This window comes from Rhinatrema bivittatum, chromosome 2, assembly GCF_901001135.1.
Source record: "Rhinatrema bivittatum chromosome 2, aRhiBiv1.1, whole genome shotgun sequence".
Lineage (NCBI taxonomy): Eukaryota > Metazoa > Chordata > Amphibia > Gymnophiona > Rhinatrematidae > Rhinatrema > Rhinatrema bivittatum.
Window position 1 is genome coordinate 413,772,053 of NC_042616.1, and position 18,615 is coordinate 413,790,667.

The 18,615-nt window shown below is 45.6% G+C and overlaps 1 protein-coding gene across 6 annotated transcripts in view; it reads right to left on the reverse strand.

Moving 5' to 3' along the window:
- Nucleotides 1-18,615, reverse strand: part of C2H22orf23 (chromosome 2 C22orf23 homolog) — a 55,464-nt gene that overhangs the window by 20,498 nt on the left and 16,351 nt on the right. For 3 of the 6 annotated variants that reach the window (XM_029590140.1, XM_029590143.1, XM_029590141.1), the window contains exons 2-5: nucleotides 17,158-17,268; nucleotides 7,648-7,767; nucleotides 3,810-3,872; nucleotides 3,376-3,564 (exon numbers count right to left, since the gene is read on the reverse strand). In XM_029590140.1, coding sequence (XP_029446000.1) covers nucleotides 3,376-3,564; nucleotides 3,810-3,872; nucleotides 7,648-7,750 — 355 coding nt within the window. In that variant the 5' untranslated portion in view covers nucleotides 7,751-7,767; nucleotides 17,158-17,268. The remainder of the gene's footprint in view (nucleotides 1-3,375; nucleotides 3,565-3,809; nucleotides 3,873-7,647; nucleotides 7,768-17,157; nucleotides 17,269-18,615) is intronic. The other 3 variants (XM_029590144.1, XM_029590145.1, XM_029590139.1) reach the window with 2 other exon arrangements.

The window sequence follows — 18,615 nt, forward strand, 5'->3', positions numbered from 1 at the left end:
AGGAGGGACTTCAATAGTGAGCTCCTCTAGAATAACCGGTATCAGCGGCCCTAGCTCATCTCTGCGAAAAAGGCGCACCACCTTGGGGTCATCGCCGTCTGTCGCCTGGGCTGCCCCTGGCTTGGCCGGCTGAGGATGAAGCTCAGGATCCTCTTCCTGTCCGTCGCCAGTAGGTATCGGAGGCGCTGGATCGTCCTCCGAGTCCAATTGAGAAGACTCCGTCAGCCTTTCCCGAGAATGGAGAGGACGCTTCGGCTTGGGGGCATCCGCCCCCTCCGACCGCCTGGACCGCTTCCGTGAAGAAGACTCCCGGGGCAACCTGGACCGCAACCTCCGTCCAGATCTGCAAGCCTTGAAGAACTTGCGCATCATGTCCACAAAGTGGGAGGAGAACGAAGAAGAAGAACCATCCGACTCCGAATCCTCCTCATCTGAGGAAACACCGGCTGGAGCTATCAGACCCATGCCCCCACCAGGAGCAGCCGGCCTCGGGGAGAGTGGAGGAGGAGAAGACCCATCACCCAGCGCATCCAGCGCTGTCTTCTCCTGGTCCCTGAAGGTTGCTAATAAGGCCTCCATGCCAGCACTGAGCTGGAGTGGAGCCAGCGGAACCGGGTCTTTCTCCCTAACAATCAGGCCTCCGGGGCTCCCGACGCGATCTGGAGCCTTGCACTGGCTCCTTGCCAAGCAAATCCCGGGAGGAGCCTTCCCCATCGGAGAGACAGGCTGTGCAGACCCCAGCGCGGGAAATCCGCGCGCGCGCACTGCCACAGGCAAAGCAGGCCGCACCACGTGGCATATTCCCGGGCTCGATTTGTTGCGTGCCCAAAAAAAGAACCGCGGCGTTCGGAGCAATTTCCCGGTCAGTAGGCCGCACCTCGCGGTAAAAGCCCCGGGCTCGATTTTTGACTTCCCGAAAAAAGAACCGCAGCGTTCGGAGCAATTTCCCGGTCAGTAGGCTGCACCTCGCGGTAAAAGCCCTGGGCTCGATTTTTGACTACCCGAAAAAAGAACCGTGGCGTTCGGTGCGATTTCCCAGTTCCCCCGGGCCGAAAAAAACGGCGAAAAACGGCGAAAACGGACCGAACACCCGGCCGAAGGAAGTCCTAACTCCAGGCAAGTTTTGAAGAAAATTAGTAAATTTAAAGTTTACCTGGTAAAACAGCAGGCTGGTCGAGGGGAGTGGCCGAGACCACCGGCATCACCCCGAGCCACGGCAGAAATAGGGTCCCCAACCCTCTGCTCTGCAGCCTCGAATACCAGGGGGGATGGTCCCACCAGGACCTGACAACCCCCTGGGAGGCAAGACGCTGCACTACTTGCCTGAAGAAAACCTCCTAACTTTTTTTTTTGTTTTTTTAACTAAAGGAACCTGTCCAGATCCCTAACAAACCACAAAAAAAGGGCAGCACTAAGCTAAGACAAACAAACCCCTAACTTAGTACCACCAAGAGACACTAGGCTTTGCACCTCCACCATCTGCTGGAGACAGAAGAATACTGGCAGACACTAGGTGGCACCTCAGGGGTATAGGACAGAGTCCGCAAAGTCTTCTTCTGTCTCCATCTGCTGGTGGGGAGGCAAAACCCAGCTGTCCTGGACTGATCCGGGTACGTACAGGGAACAGCTTTTAAACTAGAAGAAGGGAGAAAGCCGACAGTCACTCAGCAGTGCATGGTTCGGAGAAATGTATCCGTGAAGGATACTAATGAAACAGGAGAGTTAGGGCATCCCAACAGAGAGGTTCCATTAAAAGCAAACATAGTCCATGTGCCTATATGTAAAAAATCACCAAAGCTAATGATTTCCGAATTATCCCTAACAACTGAAAAGCAGGCAGGTCGACTGTCGAACCCGCTGACAGCTGCCTCTTTTTACCGCCGGGCCTAATTTAAATAAATTAAAATACTGTATCGTGCGCACAGGAGAGTGGCCTGTGTGCGCGCCGGGAGAGCAGGCATTCGCCTGTGCTCCCGCGATTTTACTGTATCGGCCCGATAGAAAATAAAGGTGAACAAACAAGTTAAACTCTGGAATTTGTAGCCAGGGGATGTGTTTAGTGCAGTTAGTGTAGCTGGGTTTAAAAAAGGATTGGAGAAGTTATTGGAGAAGTCCATTACCTGGTATTAATTAAGTTGACTTAGAAAATAGGCACTGCTATTACTAGCATCAGTAGCATGGGATAGACTTAGACTTGGATTTTGGGTACTTGCCAGGTTCTTATGGCCTGGATTGGCCACTGTTGGAAACAGGATGCTGGGCTTGATGGACCCTTGGTCTGACCCAGTATGGAATGTTCTTATGATCTTATGAATCAAATTTACTTAGGGAATAGCCACTGCTATTAATTGAATCAGTGGCATGGGTTCTTCTTAGTGTTTGGGTAATTGCCAAGTTCTTGTGGCCTGGTTTGGCCTCTGTTGGAAACAGGATGCTGGGCTTGATGGACCCTTGGTCTGACCCAGCATGGCAATTTATGTTCTTATGTTTCAGGTTGGGCTGCTTCATTTTTGCCAAAATCCTGAGGCTTTCCGCAGCTTCACACGCCAATTTGGGGGTTTAGCAAAGAGTTTGCAACGCTATTATAGCTAAAAATAGTTAGGATGAGGAGGGAGCCATGGACCTAAGCCGCCATCTCTCCGGGTGAAGCCACTTCCTCCTCTGCTTTGGGTGCTTTTAGATGATGGTGAAGAATGGTGACTTTGGAAGCAGACCTGCTCTTGTACCCAGCTCTTAAGCTGGTTATCTTGGTCACTCTGGACCTTTGGGACCTCGGGGACATCTGGCCACATGAAGGACAGTTTGGTTGGTCATGGTTCAGTCCCAGGTAGAGATAACAGAGATCATGCCTAGCCGTTTTAGTCATTATCTAACCACAAACGCTGGCCTTAAAGCCACTTCAACTACATCTGAATCTACATCTGAAACTTTGATGTGGTTTCTACCAATCTTCTCTTGAAGTGTCTTTCATTTTTTGTAGCAGAATACTGTGAATAGCAATAAAAAGTGCTCTTGTGGGTTGCTAGAAACTAATGTGTAAGAAAATATTTTAACTAAAGCACGGACAAAAACCAACTAAGAAGACTCTGAGGCTGCACCCACGCAGGAACTGCCACACATGTTTAGTAGAGCTCCCAAACCAATCCTGAGGATATCCATAGTGAAGATGCATGAGATAAATCTGCCTGTGATGGAGGTACTGTATGCAAATCTATCTTATACATACTCATTGTGAATATCTTGAAAACCTAACTGGCTGGGGTCTCCCAGGACAGGTTTGGGAACCACTGCTCTAGACTATTTTGGGTGAAGCATCTAAGAACTGGTGTTAAAGCTTCCCCTTGCTGCAGAGAGTACCTGTTGTGTGCTACTTACTGGTGGGTCTTGGTTTGAATTTCTCCCTGGTGTAGGCATCACCTGCTCTGCAGCTCTCTGCAGGCCTCAAGCTTGGTCTGGATGTTGGGCTGACAATGAGACAAGGTTTTGAAGGAGGGGAGGAAGACTGTGAAACCTCTGGTTCTTGGCTAGATGTTGGGTTACATCTTACAGGCAGAGCGTTGCCACCTATGGGAAGAAACAGCAATAATGTCAGTTCAGTAAACACCATAGAGCATTCAACACTATCAAGATGTCCTCCAAAGAAAAGTCCCTTTTCTTTGTCAGTGTCTCCTCATAGTATACTGATCTTATGTATGTGTGACTGCTATCTCAGATTAAGAATGAGGCTTGGACATTGATGAGGGTGAGAGAGTGATCTAAGGAATAAGCAAGGGAGTGGGATTCACTACAGGTAACAAGAAGGCACTTACGCTGAAGACAATTATTGATCTGTCGTTGTTGGAAACTGGAAAGTTTGGATTCCTGCATCATCACTACAAGACACAAAGAATAAAAGAATTATTGCCAAAATCCTACACAAATCAGCTATGCCAGTTTTGTTCAAGAGGCTCTAGAGCGATATTCCAATCACTTTTGTTAATCACGTATATATTTGGTACACATATCAAATTTTTATTTTCCCACATAAAAGTACCATTGTCGACAAAAGAACCATTTAAAAGTTTTGATAATAATTACTAGCAAATCCTAACACATTTTCCCAATTCAGACCACCACCAGTACCTGTCTCTCATCTCCATCTTTCAGGACCTAAATGAGTTGATAATTGTAATCTTCCCTGGAATCATATTGCTACTGTCCTCTTTTTTGTGTTCTCCAGGGAGCAGCTATAAACATATTGATAGGAAAATTGGTTCTTACCTGCTAATTTCTGTTCCTGTAGTAAGAACATAAGAACATAAGAAAATGCCATACTGGGTCAGACCAAGGGTCCATCAAGCCCAGCATCCTGTTTCCAACAGTGGCCAATCCAGGCCATAAGAACCTGGCAAGTACCCAAAAACTAAGTCTATTCCATGTAACCATTGCTAATGGCAGTGGCTATTCTCTAAGTGAACTTAATAGCAGGTAATGGACTTCTCCTCCAAGAACTTATCCAATCCTTTTTTAAACACAGCTATACTAACTGCACGAACCACATTCTCTGGCAACAAATTCCAGAGTTTAATTGTGCGTTGAGTAAAAAAGAACTTTCTCCGATTAGTTTTAAATGTGCCCCATACTAACTTCATGGAGTGTCCCCTAGTCTTTCTACTATCCGAAAGAGTAAATAACCGATTCACATCTACCCGTTCTAGACCTCTCATGATTTTAAACACCTTTATCATATCCCCCCTCAGTCGTCTCTTCTCCAAGCTAAAAAGTCCTAACCTCTTTAGTCTTTCCTCATAGGGAAGTTGTTCCATTCCCCTTATCATTTTGGTAGCCCTTCTCTGTACCTTCTCCATCGCAATTATATCTTTTTTGAGATGTGGCGACCAGAATTGTACACAGTATTCAAGGTGCGGTCTCACCATGGAGCGATACAGAGGCATTATGACATTTTCCGTTTTATTCATCATTCCTTTTCTAATAATTCCCAACATTCTGTTTGCTTTTTTGACTGCCGGATCAGTCCAGACTCCTGGGTTTATTCATCCGCGCCAGCAGATGGAGACAGAGAAAGTAAAACTGACACTGCTTCAAATACACTGGTGCCACCTGCAGTTCCTCAGTATTGACCTGTACCCAAGCTAAGTGCCATACCAAAACAAGCAATCAAAACCTTGTGTAACAAAACTTGTATAAAACTAGTATAAAAAAACTTGGTAAAGAACTCTTCTGCTATGTCAAAAACACAACAGATGAGCGGATGCTCTCCACCTCCATAAATCGGGCGGGCTCTGGACTGATCCATGATACTGCAGGAAAGGAAATTAAAAACACAGGTAAGAACCAATTTTCCTTTCCTGTACGTATCCGGATTAGTCCAGACTCCTGGGATGTATTAAAGCTCCCTAACCAGGGTGGGACCTGGAGAGTCCCGCTCGCAAGACACTCTCACCAAAAAATCGAGCCTCTGAATCTCCCACATCTAGCTGATAGTGTCTTGCAAAAGTACGCAGCGACTTCCAAGTCGCCACTCTACAAATTTCCTGAGGAAAAACTAACTGAGTTTCTGCCCAAGAGGTCACCTGTGATCCAGCAGAGTGAGCTCTCAAAATTTCCGGCAGTTGTCGACCCTTGAGAATGTATGCAGAGCCAATGGCTTCCTTAAGCCACCTTGCAATGGAAGTCTTGGAAGCCTGGATACCCTTCTTTGGACCACTTCACAAAATGAAAAGGTGATCAGACCTCCTAAAATCATTTATGACCTTGAGATATTGCAATAAGGCTCTACGGACGTCTAACTTCCGAAGTTCCCACGCATTAGGCTCAGAAGCACTCAAGTCCGGAAAGGCTGGCAAGGCTTCAAGGGAATTTCCAAATTTACTGCATAAAACTTGAAGGAAGAACAAATAACCTTGGTATGCCCACTGCAGCTTAACAAATTAATAATACATGCTTATTTAGATCATCTTTAAGCTCTGACTGCAATCAGCAGATCTTGAACCTATTTAGCAGTTCCGTCTGAGGAAACATCAAGTCCCAAATTATTGTGTGCTTGTTTCACAGGTGTATGCTGCTCCTTGGGCAGCTATGCAGAGCTCATTACTGATGGCATTGTACCATTATCCCATCATTTTTCTGAATTTTTCAGACAGATTTATAAAAACCAAGGCTGACCTAAGCTCGTTGAACTTTATTTCCCTCTCACGTATAACTTGTAAGCAGCTGGTAAAGAAGCCCATATCTCAAATTAAGCTCACGACTCAATCTCTCTGCTACACAAAACGTCTGACGCTCCTTGGAAATTTCATTTGTCACTTTGGCAGAATGTGAATCTGTTCACCTACCCAGGGTTTCCACCCTGTGTTATCCTGTTATATTCATTCTCTTGTTATGTCTTTGCTCATTATTGTTAATTTTTGAAATTTTTAAATTTCAAACATCGTTCAATGTAACATGTTGTTTTTTGTATGTAAACCGGAGTGAAGGCAACCCTGCTATACCTCGGTATATAAAAAAAATGCTAAATAAATAAATAAATTATCTTGGGCCCCCCCCCCCCCTTCCCTGTTTAGTCTTTGTATCAAGAGGTCACTATCTCCGCTTCTCATGGACAATTCATGCTCTGGGAGGACCACCCTCAGGGAGACAAGTTCTCTCAATGACAAGGATGTCTTTGGCTGATAGTAGCAACGAATAAAAAAATAGAGTATTTAATGAACTATGTGAGAGAACCGTCGCTCTCTACCCTGCTCCAGTACTCCCATTATACTTAGATTGTTAAGCCTGGGATCTATTCTTGAAGTCCTCTACTTTCAGTATTAATAGCTTAATGACTCAATGGAAGTATTAGCCACCATATGTGAATTGTCCTCCATCTTAGAAATTCACCTCTGATTTTTTGCATCCTGCTTGTCAGCTTTGCAACTTGGTAACTGTTCTAAGCCCTTTTTTGAGTGCACACACATCATCAGCAACCTAGTTTCAAGTGTTATACAAGAGCTTTATTTCCAGTGGCATTTTGTGCATGCTAGGCGTAGGTAAAACACCATCTTGAGTGAGACACTGAAAAGCCAGCATCCATTTTAGACTGTTCAGTCACACTTTATGTATGAACCGATTTGTTTGTTGTTGTGTTCTGTGGATTGACTAAGTTGTGATGTTGTTCATTGCAAAATTCAATAAATTAAAAAATAAAAGATTGCAGGACGGAGCTGGGCTTTATTTGATAGGCCTGGGTCAGGCACTGAATGAATTGGGGGGGAGGGGGGGGGGGCACAGTAATTTTTTGCACAGGGCAGCAAAAAAGCTAGCACTGGCCCTGCATTCGGGGGGACCTGGATCTCAAAAAGCAATCTCCACCAGCAGGGTCACATGACTCTCTCAGTTGTTTTCTTTTGATATCAGCAGCACTCTGCTTCACAGCTCTCAAATCAAAAGGAAACAATCGAGGTCACTCTTAACAGCACAAGAGAGTCTCACAGAGTTCCATGATCATTTCTTTAAAAAACAGAATGTATGACTTGTTGAAAGAAGGTTACACCTGTAATGATATCCTACATTCTAAAATTCTTCTTTAACTCTTGCTTACCAAAGTAAATCTTACATTGTATACATGCCAAATTTCCTGGTTCTCATTCTTCCAAATGTAGTACTCACCCCTGAGTAACTCTTGGGTTTCCTTGCTGTACTGGGCTGGTCTACCAGTGTTCCAAAACCCTGTTCCCCTTGGAACAGTTCCTCTTCTCTCCTGAGAGGACATGATGGAAAGAAGGCCTTCTGAAAGGAATCAAAGAGATGCTATTGAACTGGGCATAAACTATGAAGTTTCAGTCATTATTTGCACAGAAAGGAAAATTGGTTCTTAACTACTCATTTTCATTCCTTTAGTACCATGGAGCAGTCCAGACTCCTGGGTTATATGCATCCCTACCAGCAGATGGAGATCAAGAAATTTTCACTGACACTGCTTGATAAACCCTATTGCCACCTGCAGTTCCTCAGTATTGATCTGTACCCAAGCAATAGAAAAATAGCTGCAAAAACCAAACTAATGAAAACCTTCTTAAACTATACCAACAAAATGGCCTTCCGGAATAAAAAGAACAGCTAAGTGGGTAACTCTCCACCTCCTCAAATCGAGCGGGTTCTGGACTGATCTGTGGTACTACAGGAACGAAAATTAGCAGGCAAGAACCAAGTTTCCTTTCCCTGTACATACCCGGATCAGTCCAGACTCCTGGGATGTACCAAAGCCCCCTATTTAGGGTGGGACCTGGAGAATCTCACTCTCAGATCACTCTCGCCAAAGGAAGGAGAACCTGAATCTCCCACATCCAAACGATAGTGTCTCGCAAAGGTATGTAGCAACTTCCAAGTCGCTGCCCTGCAAATCTCCTGAGGAGACACCAGTTGCGCCTCTGCCCAGGAGGCCACCGAACGTGTAGAATGAGCCCATAAGCCCTCTGGAATTTCACGACCTCCAGTAATGTAAGTGGTCCCAATTGCCTCTTTCAACCAACGTACAATAGTAGCCTTAGAAGCTTTGAAACCTCGCTTCACACCGCTCCACAAAACAAAAAGTTGGTTGGACCTCCTGAAATTATTTGTCACCTCGAGATAGCGCAATAGAGCTTGCCGAACATCTAACCTCTTGAGCTCCTTCGCTTGTGGCATGGATGCATCTACCGTTGGAAAGGCTGCAAACTCCACTGTCTGGTTCACATGAAATGTGGAAACCACTTCTTTTTCAGCAAAAAAGAAAGCACTGTCCTCAACGAAATCCCTGAATTCGAAATTTGAAGGAAGGGGTCCCAACAGGACAAAGCTTACAACTCCAAAATCCTTCTAGCTGAGTATATAGCAACAAGAAAAACCACTTTGAGAGTCAAGTCCTTCAGTGTCGCTCTCCGCAGAGGCTCAAAAGGTGCTGCATGCAAACGTCGGAGGACCAGATTAAGGTTCCAGGATGGACAAACTCTTCTGATCGGAGGACGCAAATTCTTTGTTCCTCTAAGAAACCTAATACCATCCAAATGAGCCGAAATAGAGGAACCCTCAATCTTACAACGAAGGCAGCCCAAGGCCGCCACTTGTACTTCAAGGGAGCTAGGAGACAAGCCCTTAGCAAAACCGTCTTTAAGAAAGAAAGAAATGTCAGGGACAGAGGACTTGAAAGTTCGAATTCCATGAGCAGCGCACCAGGACTCAAATACCTTCCATTCTCTAACATAAGCCATATTAGTGGACTTTCTTCTGGCTTGCAATAAGGTGGTTATGACAGTTTCTGGATAACCTTTACTCCTTAACCTTCGCCTCTCAAAAGTCATGCCGCTAGACAAAAGTGAGCAGCCTGGTCGGAAAATATAGGGCTGTGATGGAGACCCTCCAGATGAACAAAGCGAATCGGTCCATCCACCCTCAGGTTGATCAGATCTGCGAATCACGGATGCCACTGCCACTCTTCGGTGACCAATACAACCTCTCTGTGATGCTTTTCTATGCAACGCAACACTTTGCCCACTAACGGCCAGGAGGGAACACATAGAGGAGGACCCCCTGCAGCCAAGTCAGAACTACAGTGTCGAAGAAACGAAACGCTTTGGCATTTTGATGAGTCACCATTAAATTAGATCTGATCTTGAATGAGTTGCATCACGGATTCCGATAATTCTCATTCGCCCGGGTCTAACTGAGTCCGACTCAAGAAATCTCCCTGAACATTTTCGACCCTGGTTATATGGGACACAGCTATGCGCTCTAGGTGTCTTTCTGCCCAAAGAATCAACTGTTGTGCCTCCCAAGCTACTGCTTTGCTCTTGGTTCCCCCCAGCCGATTTATATAAGCCACTGTCATTGCATTGTCTGAAAGAATCCTCACTGATTGACCTTGAATTAACGACAGAAAACTCCCTCAAGGCTAAACGGATCACCCTGGTCTCCTTCCGGTTGATAGACCAGACAGATTCTCTCGCGGACCATGTATCTGGACTGAGTGCTGCTGACAAACTGCTCCCCATCCACAGAGACTGGCATCAGTAGTAACTATCACCCAAACTGGTACCTTAAAGTCTACCCCTCAAACGATATTGTCTGAAGCTACCAGGAAAGGCTCTCTCTCGCCTCGCCCTTGAGGGGCAATAGCATTTGAAATTCCTTGGATATCAGCTGCCAACGAGCCAAAAGCACCCTCTGTAATGGTCTCAGATGAGAAAACGCCCATGGCACCAACTCCAGGGTCGAAGCCATCGAGCCCAGGACCTGCAAATAATCCTAGACCTTAGGAACACGTAACTGCAACAACCGGCGCACCTGCTTCTGCAGTTTTAAGACTCTCTCTTCCGAAAGTGATAGGGGTATACTACCGAAAGTGATAGGGGTATACTACCGTCCACCTGGTCAAGATGGTGAGATGGACAGTGAAATGCTAAGAGAAATTAGGGAAGCCAACCAAATTGGTAGTGCAGTAATAATGGGAGACTTCAATTACCCCAATATAGACTGGGTAAATGTATCATCGGGTCACGCTAGAGAGATAACGTTCCTGGATGGAATAAATGATAGCTTTATGGAGCAAATGGTTCAGGAACCGACGAGAGAGGGAGCAATTTTAGATCTAATTCTCAGTGGAGCACAGGACTTGGTGAGAGAGGTAACGGTGGTGGGGCCGCTTGGCAATAGTGATCATAATATGATCAGATTTGATTTAATGACTGGAAAAGGAACAGTGTGCAAATCCAAAGCTCTCGTGCTAAACTTTCAAAAGGGAAACTTTGATAAAATGAGAAAAATTGTTAGAAAAAAACTGAAAGGAGCAGCTACAAAAGTAAAAATGTCCAAGAGGCGTGGTCATTGTTAAAAAATACCATTCTAGAAGCACAGTCCAGATGTATTCCACACATTAAGAAAGGTGGAAAGAAGGCAAAACGATTACCGGCATGGTTTAAAAGGGGAGGTGAAAGAAGCTATTTTAGCCAAAAGATCTTCATTCAAAAATTGGAAGAAGGATCCAACAGAAGAAAATAGGATAAAGCATAAACATTGGCAAGTTAAATGTAAGACATTGATAAGACAGGCTAAGAGAGAATTTGAAAAGAAGTTGGCTGTAGAGGCAAAAACTCACAGTAAAAACTTTTTTAAATATATCCGAAGCAGAAAGCCTGTGAGGGAGTCAGTTGGACCTTTAGATGATCGAGGGGTTAAAGGGGCACTTAGAGAAGATAAGGCCATCGCGGAAAGATTAAATGATTTCTTTGCTTCGGTGTTTACTGAAGAGGATGTTGGGGAGGTACCCGTAATGGAGAAGGTTTTCATGGGTAATGATTCAGATGGACTGAATCAAATCACGGTGAACCTAGAAGATGTGGTAGGCCTGATTGACAAACTGAAGAGTAGTAAATCACCTGGACCGGATGGTATACACCCCAGAGTTCTGAAGGAACTAAAAAATGAAATTTCAGACCTATTAGTAAAAATTTGTAACTTATCATTAAAATCATCCATTGTACCTGAAGACTGGAGGATAGCAAATGTAACCCCAATATTTAAAAAGGGCTCCAGGGGCGATCCGGGAAACTACAGACCGGTTAGCCTGACTTCAGTGCCAGGAAAAATAGTGGAAAGTGTTCTAAACATCAAAATCACAGAACATATAGAAAGACATGGTTTAATGGAACAAAGTCAGCATGGCTTTACCCAGGGCAAGTCTTGCCTCACAAATCTGCTTCACTTTTTTGAAGGAGTTAATAAACATGTGGATAAAGGTGAACCGGTAGATATAGTATACTTGGATTTTCAGAAGGCGTTTGACAAAGTTCCTCATGAGAGGCTTCTAGGAAAAGTAAAAAGTCATGGGATAGGTGGCGATGTCCTTTCGTGGATTGCAAACTGGCTAAAAGACAGGAAACAGAGAGTAGGATTAAATGGGCAATTTTCTCAGTGGAAGGGAGTGGACAGTGGAGTGCCTCAGGGATCTGTATTGGGACCCTTACTGTTCAATATATTTATAAATGATCTGGAAAGAAATACGACGAGTGAGATAATCAAATTTGCAGATGACACAAAATTGTGCAGAGTAGTTAAATCACAAGCAGATTGTGATAAATTGCAGGAAGACCTTGTGAGACTGGAAAATTGGGCATCCAAATGGCAGATGAAATTTAATGTGGAAAAGTGCAAGGTGATGCATATAGGGAAAAATAACCCATGCTATAATTACACGATGTTGGGTTCCATATTAGGTGCTACAACCCAAGAAAGAGATCTAGGTGTCATAGTGGATAACACATTGAAATCGTCGGTTCAGTGTGCTGCGGCAGTCAAAAAAGCAAACAGAATGTTGGGAATTATTAGAAAAGGAATGATGAATAAAACGGAAAATGTCATAATGCCTCTGTATCGCTCCATGGTGAGACCGCACCTTGAATACTGTGTACAATTCTGGTCGCCGCATCTCAAAAAAGATATAATTGCGATGGAGAAGGTACAGAGAAGGGCTACCAAAATGATAAGGGGAATGGAACAACTCCCCTATGAGGAAAGACTAAAGAGATTAGGACTTTTCAGCTTGGAGAAGAGACGACTGAGGGGGGATATGATAGAGGTGTTTAAAATCATGAGAGGTCTAGAATGGGTAGATGTGAATCGGTTATTTACTCTTTCAGATAGTAGAAGGACTAGGGGACACTCCATGAAGTTAGCATGGGGCACATTTAAAACTAATCGGAGAAAGTTCTTTTTTACTCAACGCACAATTAAACTCTGGAATTTGTTGCCAGAGAATGTGGTTCGTGCAGGTAGTATAGCTGTGTTTAAAAAAGGATTGGATAAGTTCTTGGAGGAGAAGTCCATTACCTGCTATTAGGTTCACTTAGAGAATAGCCACTGCCATTAGCAATGGTTACATGGAATAGACTTAGTTTTTGGGTACTTGCCAGGTTCTTATGGCCTGGATTGGCCACTGTTGGAAACAGGATGCTGGGCTTGATGGACCCTTGGTCTGACCCAGTATGGCATTTTCTTATGTTCTTATGTTCTTATGTTCTTACTTTGCCGACCAAAGTGTCGAACCAAGCACCCAGATACTCCAAAGACAGATACTTCAAAGACAGTGTAGGGATCAAATGACTCTTTGCCACGTTCACTACCCAACTGAGGGACTTGAGAAGATCGAGAACCTTGTAAACTGAATGGCGACAAAGGGCCTCTGACTTCGCTCTGATAAGCCAATCCAGATATGGGTGCACCAGAACACCTTCCCTCTGCTGCTACACCACCATTACCTTAGTGAAAGTGCACGGGGCTGTGTCCAGACCAAAAGGAAGGGCCTGAAACTGAAAATGCTGTCCCAGAATCATGAAGCGGAGAATACGCTGTGAGTCCGGATGGATGGGAATGTGGAGATAGGCCTCTGTGAAATCTAATGAAGCCAGAAACTCTCCCTTGCGAACCGCCGCTATCACTGACCACAAGTTCGCCATCCGAAAGTGCAGCACCTTTAGCACTGCATTTACCTTTTTCAAATCGAGGATCGGACGAAACATGCTCGCCTTCTTTGGGACCACAAAATAGATGGAATATCTTCCCTTGCAAACTTCTGCCGAGGGAATTGGAATTACCGCCCCCAGGCGTTTGAGACTATTTAGGGTCTCCCGAACCGCTCACGGGACCGCAGGGGGAAATTAGAAACAGTTCGCGAACAGGCCAAGCAAATTCTAAAGTGTAGCTGTCTCTAACTACACTGAGAATCCACTGGTCCTGTGTAACTCTGGACCACTCGTCGTAGAACTGAATCAGGTGACCTCCTATAATAGGAACAACAGAGTGGATCAGCCTTGCCTCATTGTGGACTTATCTCCAGCAGTAGACCTTCCAATGGCGCCTCGTAATGGTCTCCCAACACCCCAAAAGGACCGCCCCCAGGACTGACCCAATGAGAGAACTGCCTCTGAGAACTGGGCACAGCCCTCGATGGTCTAGATCTCCTATTGGAGTGAAACCGAGACTACACTTGAAAAAACCTTTTGGCTTTAGGCTTATCCTCGAGTAACCGGAGGGCCTTATTATCTCCAAGAGACTGCATTAGCTGCTCGAGATCATCCCCAAATAAGAGGCGACCTTTGAAGGGAAGCGAGCCTAACTGTGCTTTGGAGGAGACATCCGCAGCCCAGTTACGCAACCAAAGTAATCTGGCCACCACAGCCGAAGCCATTACCCTAGAGGAGGTACGCACCAAATCATATAGTGCATCTGCCCCATAAGCCACAGCTGCCTCAATCTGTTCAGCCTTATTTGCGTCCTTCCCTGACTTGGGCAGGCTCTCCTGCAACTGCTAAACTCAGCGGAGGCACGCACACTGCTTAAAACTAGAACAAATAGCAGATCTCAAGTCTAAGGCCGAGACCTCAAAAATCCGCTTGAGGTGGATCTCCAACTTACAATCCTGAACGTCCTTCAAAGCAGTGGAACCTAGCACCGGGACAGTCGTTCGCTTGGTGACTGCGGAAACCGCAGCATCCACTTTAGGAAGAGCAAAACGTTCCAATGCCTGCTCTGGCACCGGATAAATGTTTGACATGACCCTCACCACCTTGAGATCAGAATCCAGAAAACTCCATTCCGCCTCCACCAATTTCTTTACCGATATGTGGTACGGAAAAGCTGTAGGAGTGCTGCACATACCGTCTAAATCGGTATTAGCCCCCTCCAAATTGGTCTCCTGCTGAGGACCTGGTAGGCCAAAGATAATAAAGTCTCAAGTTCATCCTTCCAAAAAAGGCGAACCACCTTCGGGTCATCCCCCTCAGGGACTGAAGTGAGCAAACTGTCCCCTGGGTCTGGCCCTCCGGACTCTGGATCTACCGGGTCGACCAAGACATCCTGATCAGGGTTATCCTCGAGGTCCACAGGAACCTCGAGCGTGGCGTCTGACTCCTCCTGACCGGTACCTGAAGAAGGAGGAGGACTGAGCAGTTGCTGGACCTGGGAGGCTAGACTGAGCCTGGAGCCATGCTGTCTGGGGACCCCAGAAGGGTTTTCAGCCTGGTGGACAGGAAGGGACCTGGAAAATTGAGCCCTTCACTCTGCTTGCTGCCTTGCTAAATAGGCATCATGCAGCAGCAGGAAAAAATCTGGAGAAAAAGGCCGCATCAGATCTTGCCGCCCTGCAGGGGGCTGGTAACCAGCAACCTATGGCTTACTTCCTCCTCCCCATCCCCCCGATTGAAGCCGGAGTCGGAACAGGCCGTGGACAGATGCCGGGGAGCGTCTCCCTCCCCCCCTCCCGGTGCGGGAACTGCCGATGAAGAAAAGCCGAACCACCTTCAGGTCATCCCCCTCATAGACTGAGGTGAGCAAACTGTCCCCTGGGTCTGGCCCTCCGGTTCCCAGATCCACCTGGTCGAACAGGACAATCCTGATCAGTGTTCTCCCCGGGGTCCACAGGAACTTCGAGCACAGCGTCCAACTCCTCCCAACCGGTACTCGAAGAAGGAGGAGGACTGAGCAGTCGTGGATCTGGGAGGCTTGACTGAACCTGGAGCCATGCTGTCTGGGGACCCCGGAAGGGTTTTCAGCCTGGTGGACAGGAAGGGACCTGGAAAATTGAGCCCTTCACTCTGCTTGCTGCCTTGCTAAATAGGCATCATGCAGCAGCAGAACAAAATCTGGAGAAAATGACCACATCAGGTCTTGCCCCCCTGCAGTGGGCTAGTAACCAGCAACCTATGGCTTACTTCCGACTCCAGCTTCGATCGGGGGGATGGGGAGGAGGAACAGGCCTGGGACAGGTGCTGGGGAGTGTCCCCCTCCTCCCCCCGTGACGCGGGAACTGCCGACGAAGAAAACAAAATGGCTGTCATTCTCACACGAAAAGAGGAAAGATCAGGACACTGGCCAGAGCTGTGCTGAGCGAGGTCCCAACTGCGGGAGAGCCCCGACGTTGTTTCGCCACCGGTGGACCCCCCAACGAGCCCTCCCCTCTGTTGGAGCACCCCGCACAAAGGCCCTGCCGATTGAGCCGTGCAAGAGCAAAGTCCTGCATGCCGATCCGCAGGTCATTGCACCGGAGAGGGGGACTACCTATGCCAAAAATAAACCTACCTTGCTCCGAGATCAGACCCCCCCCCCCACACCGAAGCCTGAAAGGAGGAGGAAGCCACCCGCTGGGCAAGCCTTGCCTGTTTTCAAGACTTCTGCTTCTGTTTTTTTTTTAAACAAAAACTTTTTATGGAGGCACTAGCCTAGACCTAAAATAAAAAGAATAGAGTGCCTCAGAGAAGAAAGGGGTATTAGAGCCAGCAGCCGCCAGAGCGGCCTCGTGAAGGGGGGGGGATGTGGACCACTAGATTTAAACCCCACGGGCGCACAGGTCGCGACACAAAGAGGTCCCCGACCCCCAGCTTGCCCGCCTCTACCAGACAGGGAAGAACCCCTTAGGATTCCAAAAAGAAAAAAGACCCCCGGGAGGAAGGCTCAAAAACAAAAACTGCCCAAACCACAAAACTGCAGGTTTTAGCACCATTTACCATCTGCTGGAGACAAAAAAATACCGGGTAACTGCAGGTGGCACTAGGGTTTATCAAGCAGTGTCAGTGAAACTTTCTCTGTCTTCATCTGCTGGCAGGGATTATATAACCCAGGAGTCTGGACTGATCCAGGTATATACAAGGAAATAAAGGTTAACAAATACAAACTAAAGAAAAGAATATATATACACATACTGTAAGGTGATACCCTTTAATTGGGCTAACTTAATACTTGCACAGGACTAGCTTTCGAGAGCTAATACTCTCTTCTTCGGGTCAGAATAGAATGAGCAAAGGATGACATTACCACAAAATATAAATTAATCATAAAAGACATTCCAATAATAAGCTGAAGGGGAACAGGGGGAAAGGGGTGAGAGGGGGTTTGGGTGATCAGAAGATGGCAGGCAGCATAATTTTATGGCTCATAATTTGATTAAAAAAATCTAGGGCATTAATGAGTCATTCTCCTTTACCCGATCACTGGAGTTTGAGGTGGTTTTTTTTTGTTAACTTTTATTTCTGTACATTTATCCAGTCAATAGTTAGAAATAGGTCTTTATATTCTTCCAGTGAGTATCTGATATGAAGTGGCCCTTTTGGTCATAAAGACCCTGTGGAAAGTTCTTAAAAGCACAGGACTCACCTGTAAATAGCAGAAGCTATTCACTTGAAGACTCAGCCTTAAAGTTGATTCAGAATTGAAGACATTTTATGACATCCTTAGGCAGGAAATGATGTCATACTTGGGCAGATGCTAAACAGATAGGAGGAAATGACAACTTGTGCTTCAGTATTTCAGGTGAGTGTTCTTTAACAGCTGTTTTAAATAAGTACACATCACTAACTCTATGTTCACCCTTCTGAAGCCCTGCCCACCATGTTGGGTGCCTGCCTCACCATTCTAGCCTACAGAATATTACCACTTGGTGTATTAAAAAGACTCATATAGGCAGTTGTCAGCAAAATTTATTTAAAGGAAGTACACCAACATATGGTCTATTTTTTAATGAAAGAAAAATCTTTTTTTCTATATGGAAGAATAACTTTCAAACAACTGCACGTGGCGGCATATATGCATGTATGTGGCCACATGTAGATTTACTAGAATATTTTATAATGCACGTATGATATCTGCAACATACGCAGGTATGTAAGTCTACGGGTAAATACATACAATGTATTGAAACCACGTGTATCAATGCACTGAATGCGCGTACTTTAAAAAATATATATGCATATACTTTGTGCGTGAAAGTAAAGTAGGACTTACCTGCATAAATCCCAATTTACTCATATAAATTGGTGTATTTTATAACATGTGCACGTTGATGAAATTACTAGTTTTACCAATTCTCTACCTGTTCTCCCAGCCCTTCTCCAGGTAATCGAGACCCTCCTGTTCTTCAGCCTGAACTCTCCCCAGTTCACCCAGACCTCCTACACGGTCAGTACAGCACAATCAACACGTTTAATATCACGCCAGATAATTAGCAGATATAAAATACATGAGTAAGTTGGAAAATGTATGCATGCAAGTGCCTTTTAAAATAGCAACTTACATGTGTAACTACTGGCCTCGACAGGAACACACCTAAGATCTCCCCTTTTTTATATACGTATGTATGCATGTGAAAAGGAAAATTGGTTCTTACCTTCTAATTTTCGTTCCTGTAGTACCACAGATCAGTCCAGACAAGTGGGTTATGCATCCCTACCAACAGATGGAGGCAGAGAACTAAATACTTTTCAGGCACTGCTACTTAACCGAGAGTGCCACCTCCAGTCCCTCAGTATTGACCTCTACCCAAGCCAATGTAGAGTCCAAAAAAATCTCAACTAATAATGTCCCTCCCAGGGCGAACAAGTAAGATTGGCTGGAGCCCTTGCATCCAAGGCTGCACAAAAGCAACTTTGTATAGGTCCTAGAACACAACTATATACAGCTGTAAATGCTTCAGAAAATACCACTCACAAGTACACCATCTTTTGGAAAACCAAAAACGAGGGGATGGGTCTCTGGTCTGATCTGTGTACTACAGGAACAGAAATTAACAGGTAAGAACCAATTTTCTTTTCCTGGTCGTATCCCATATCAGTCCAG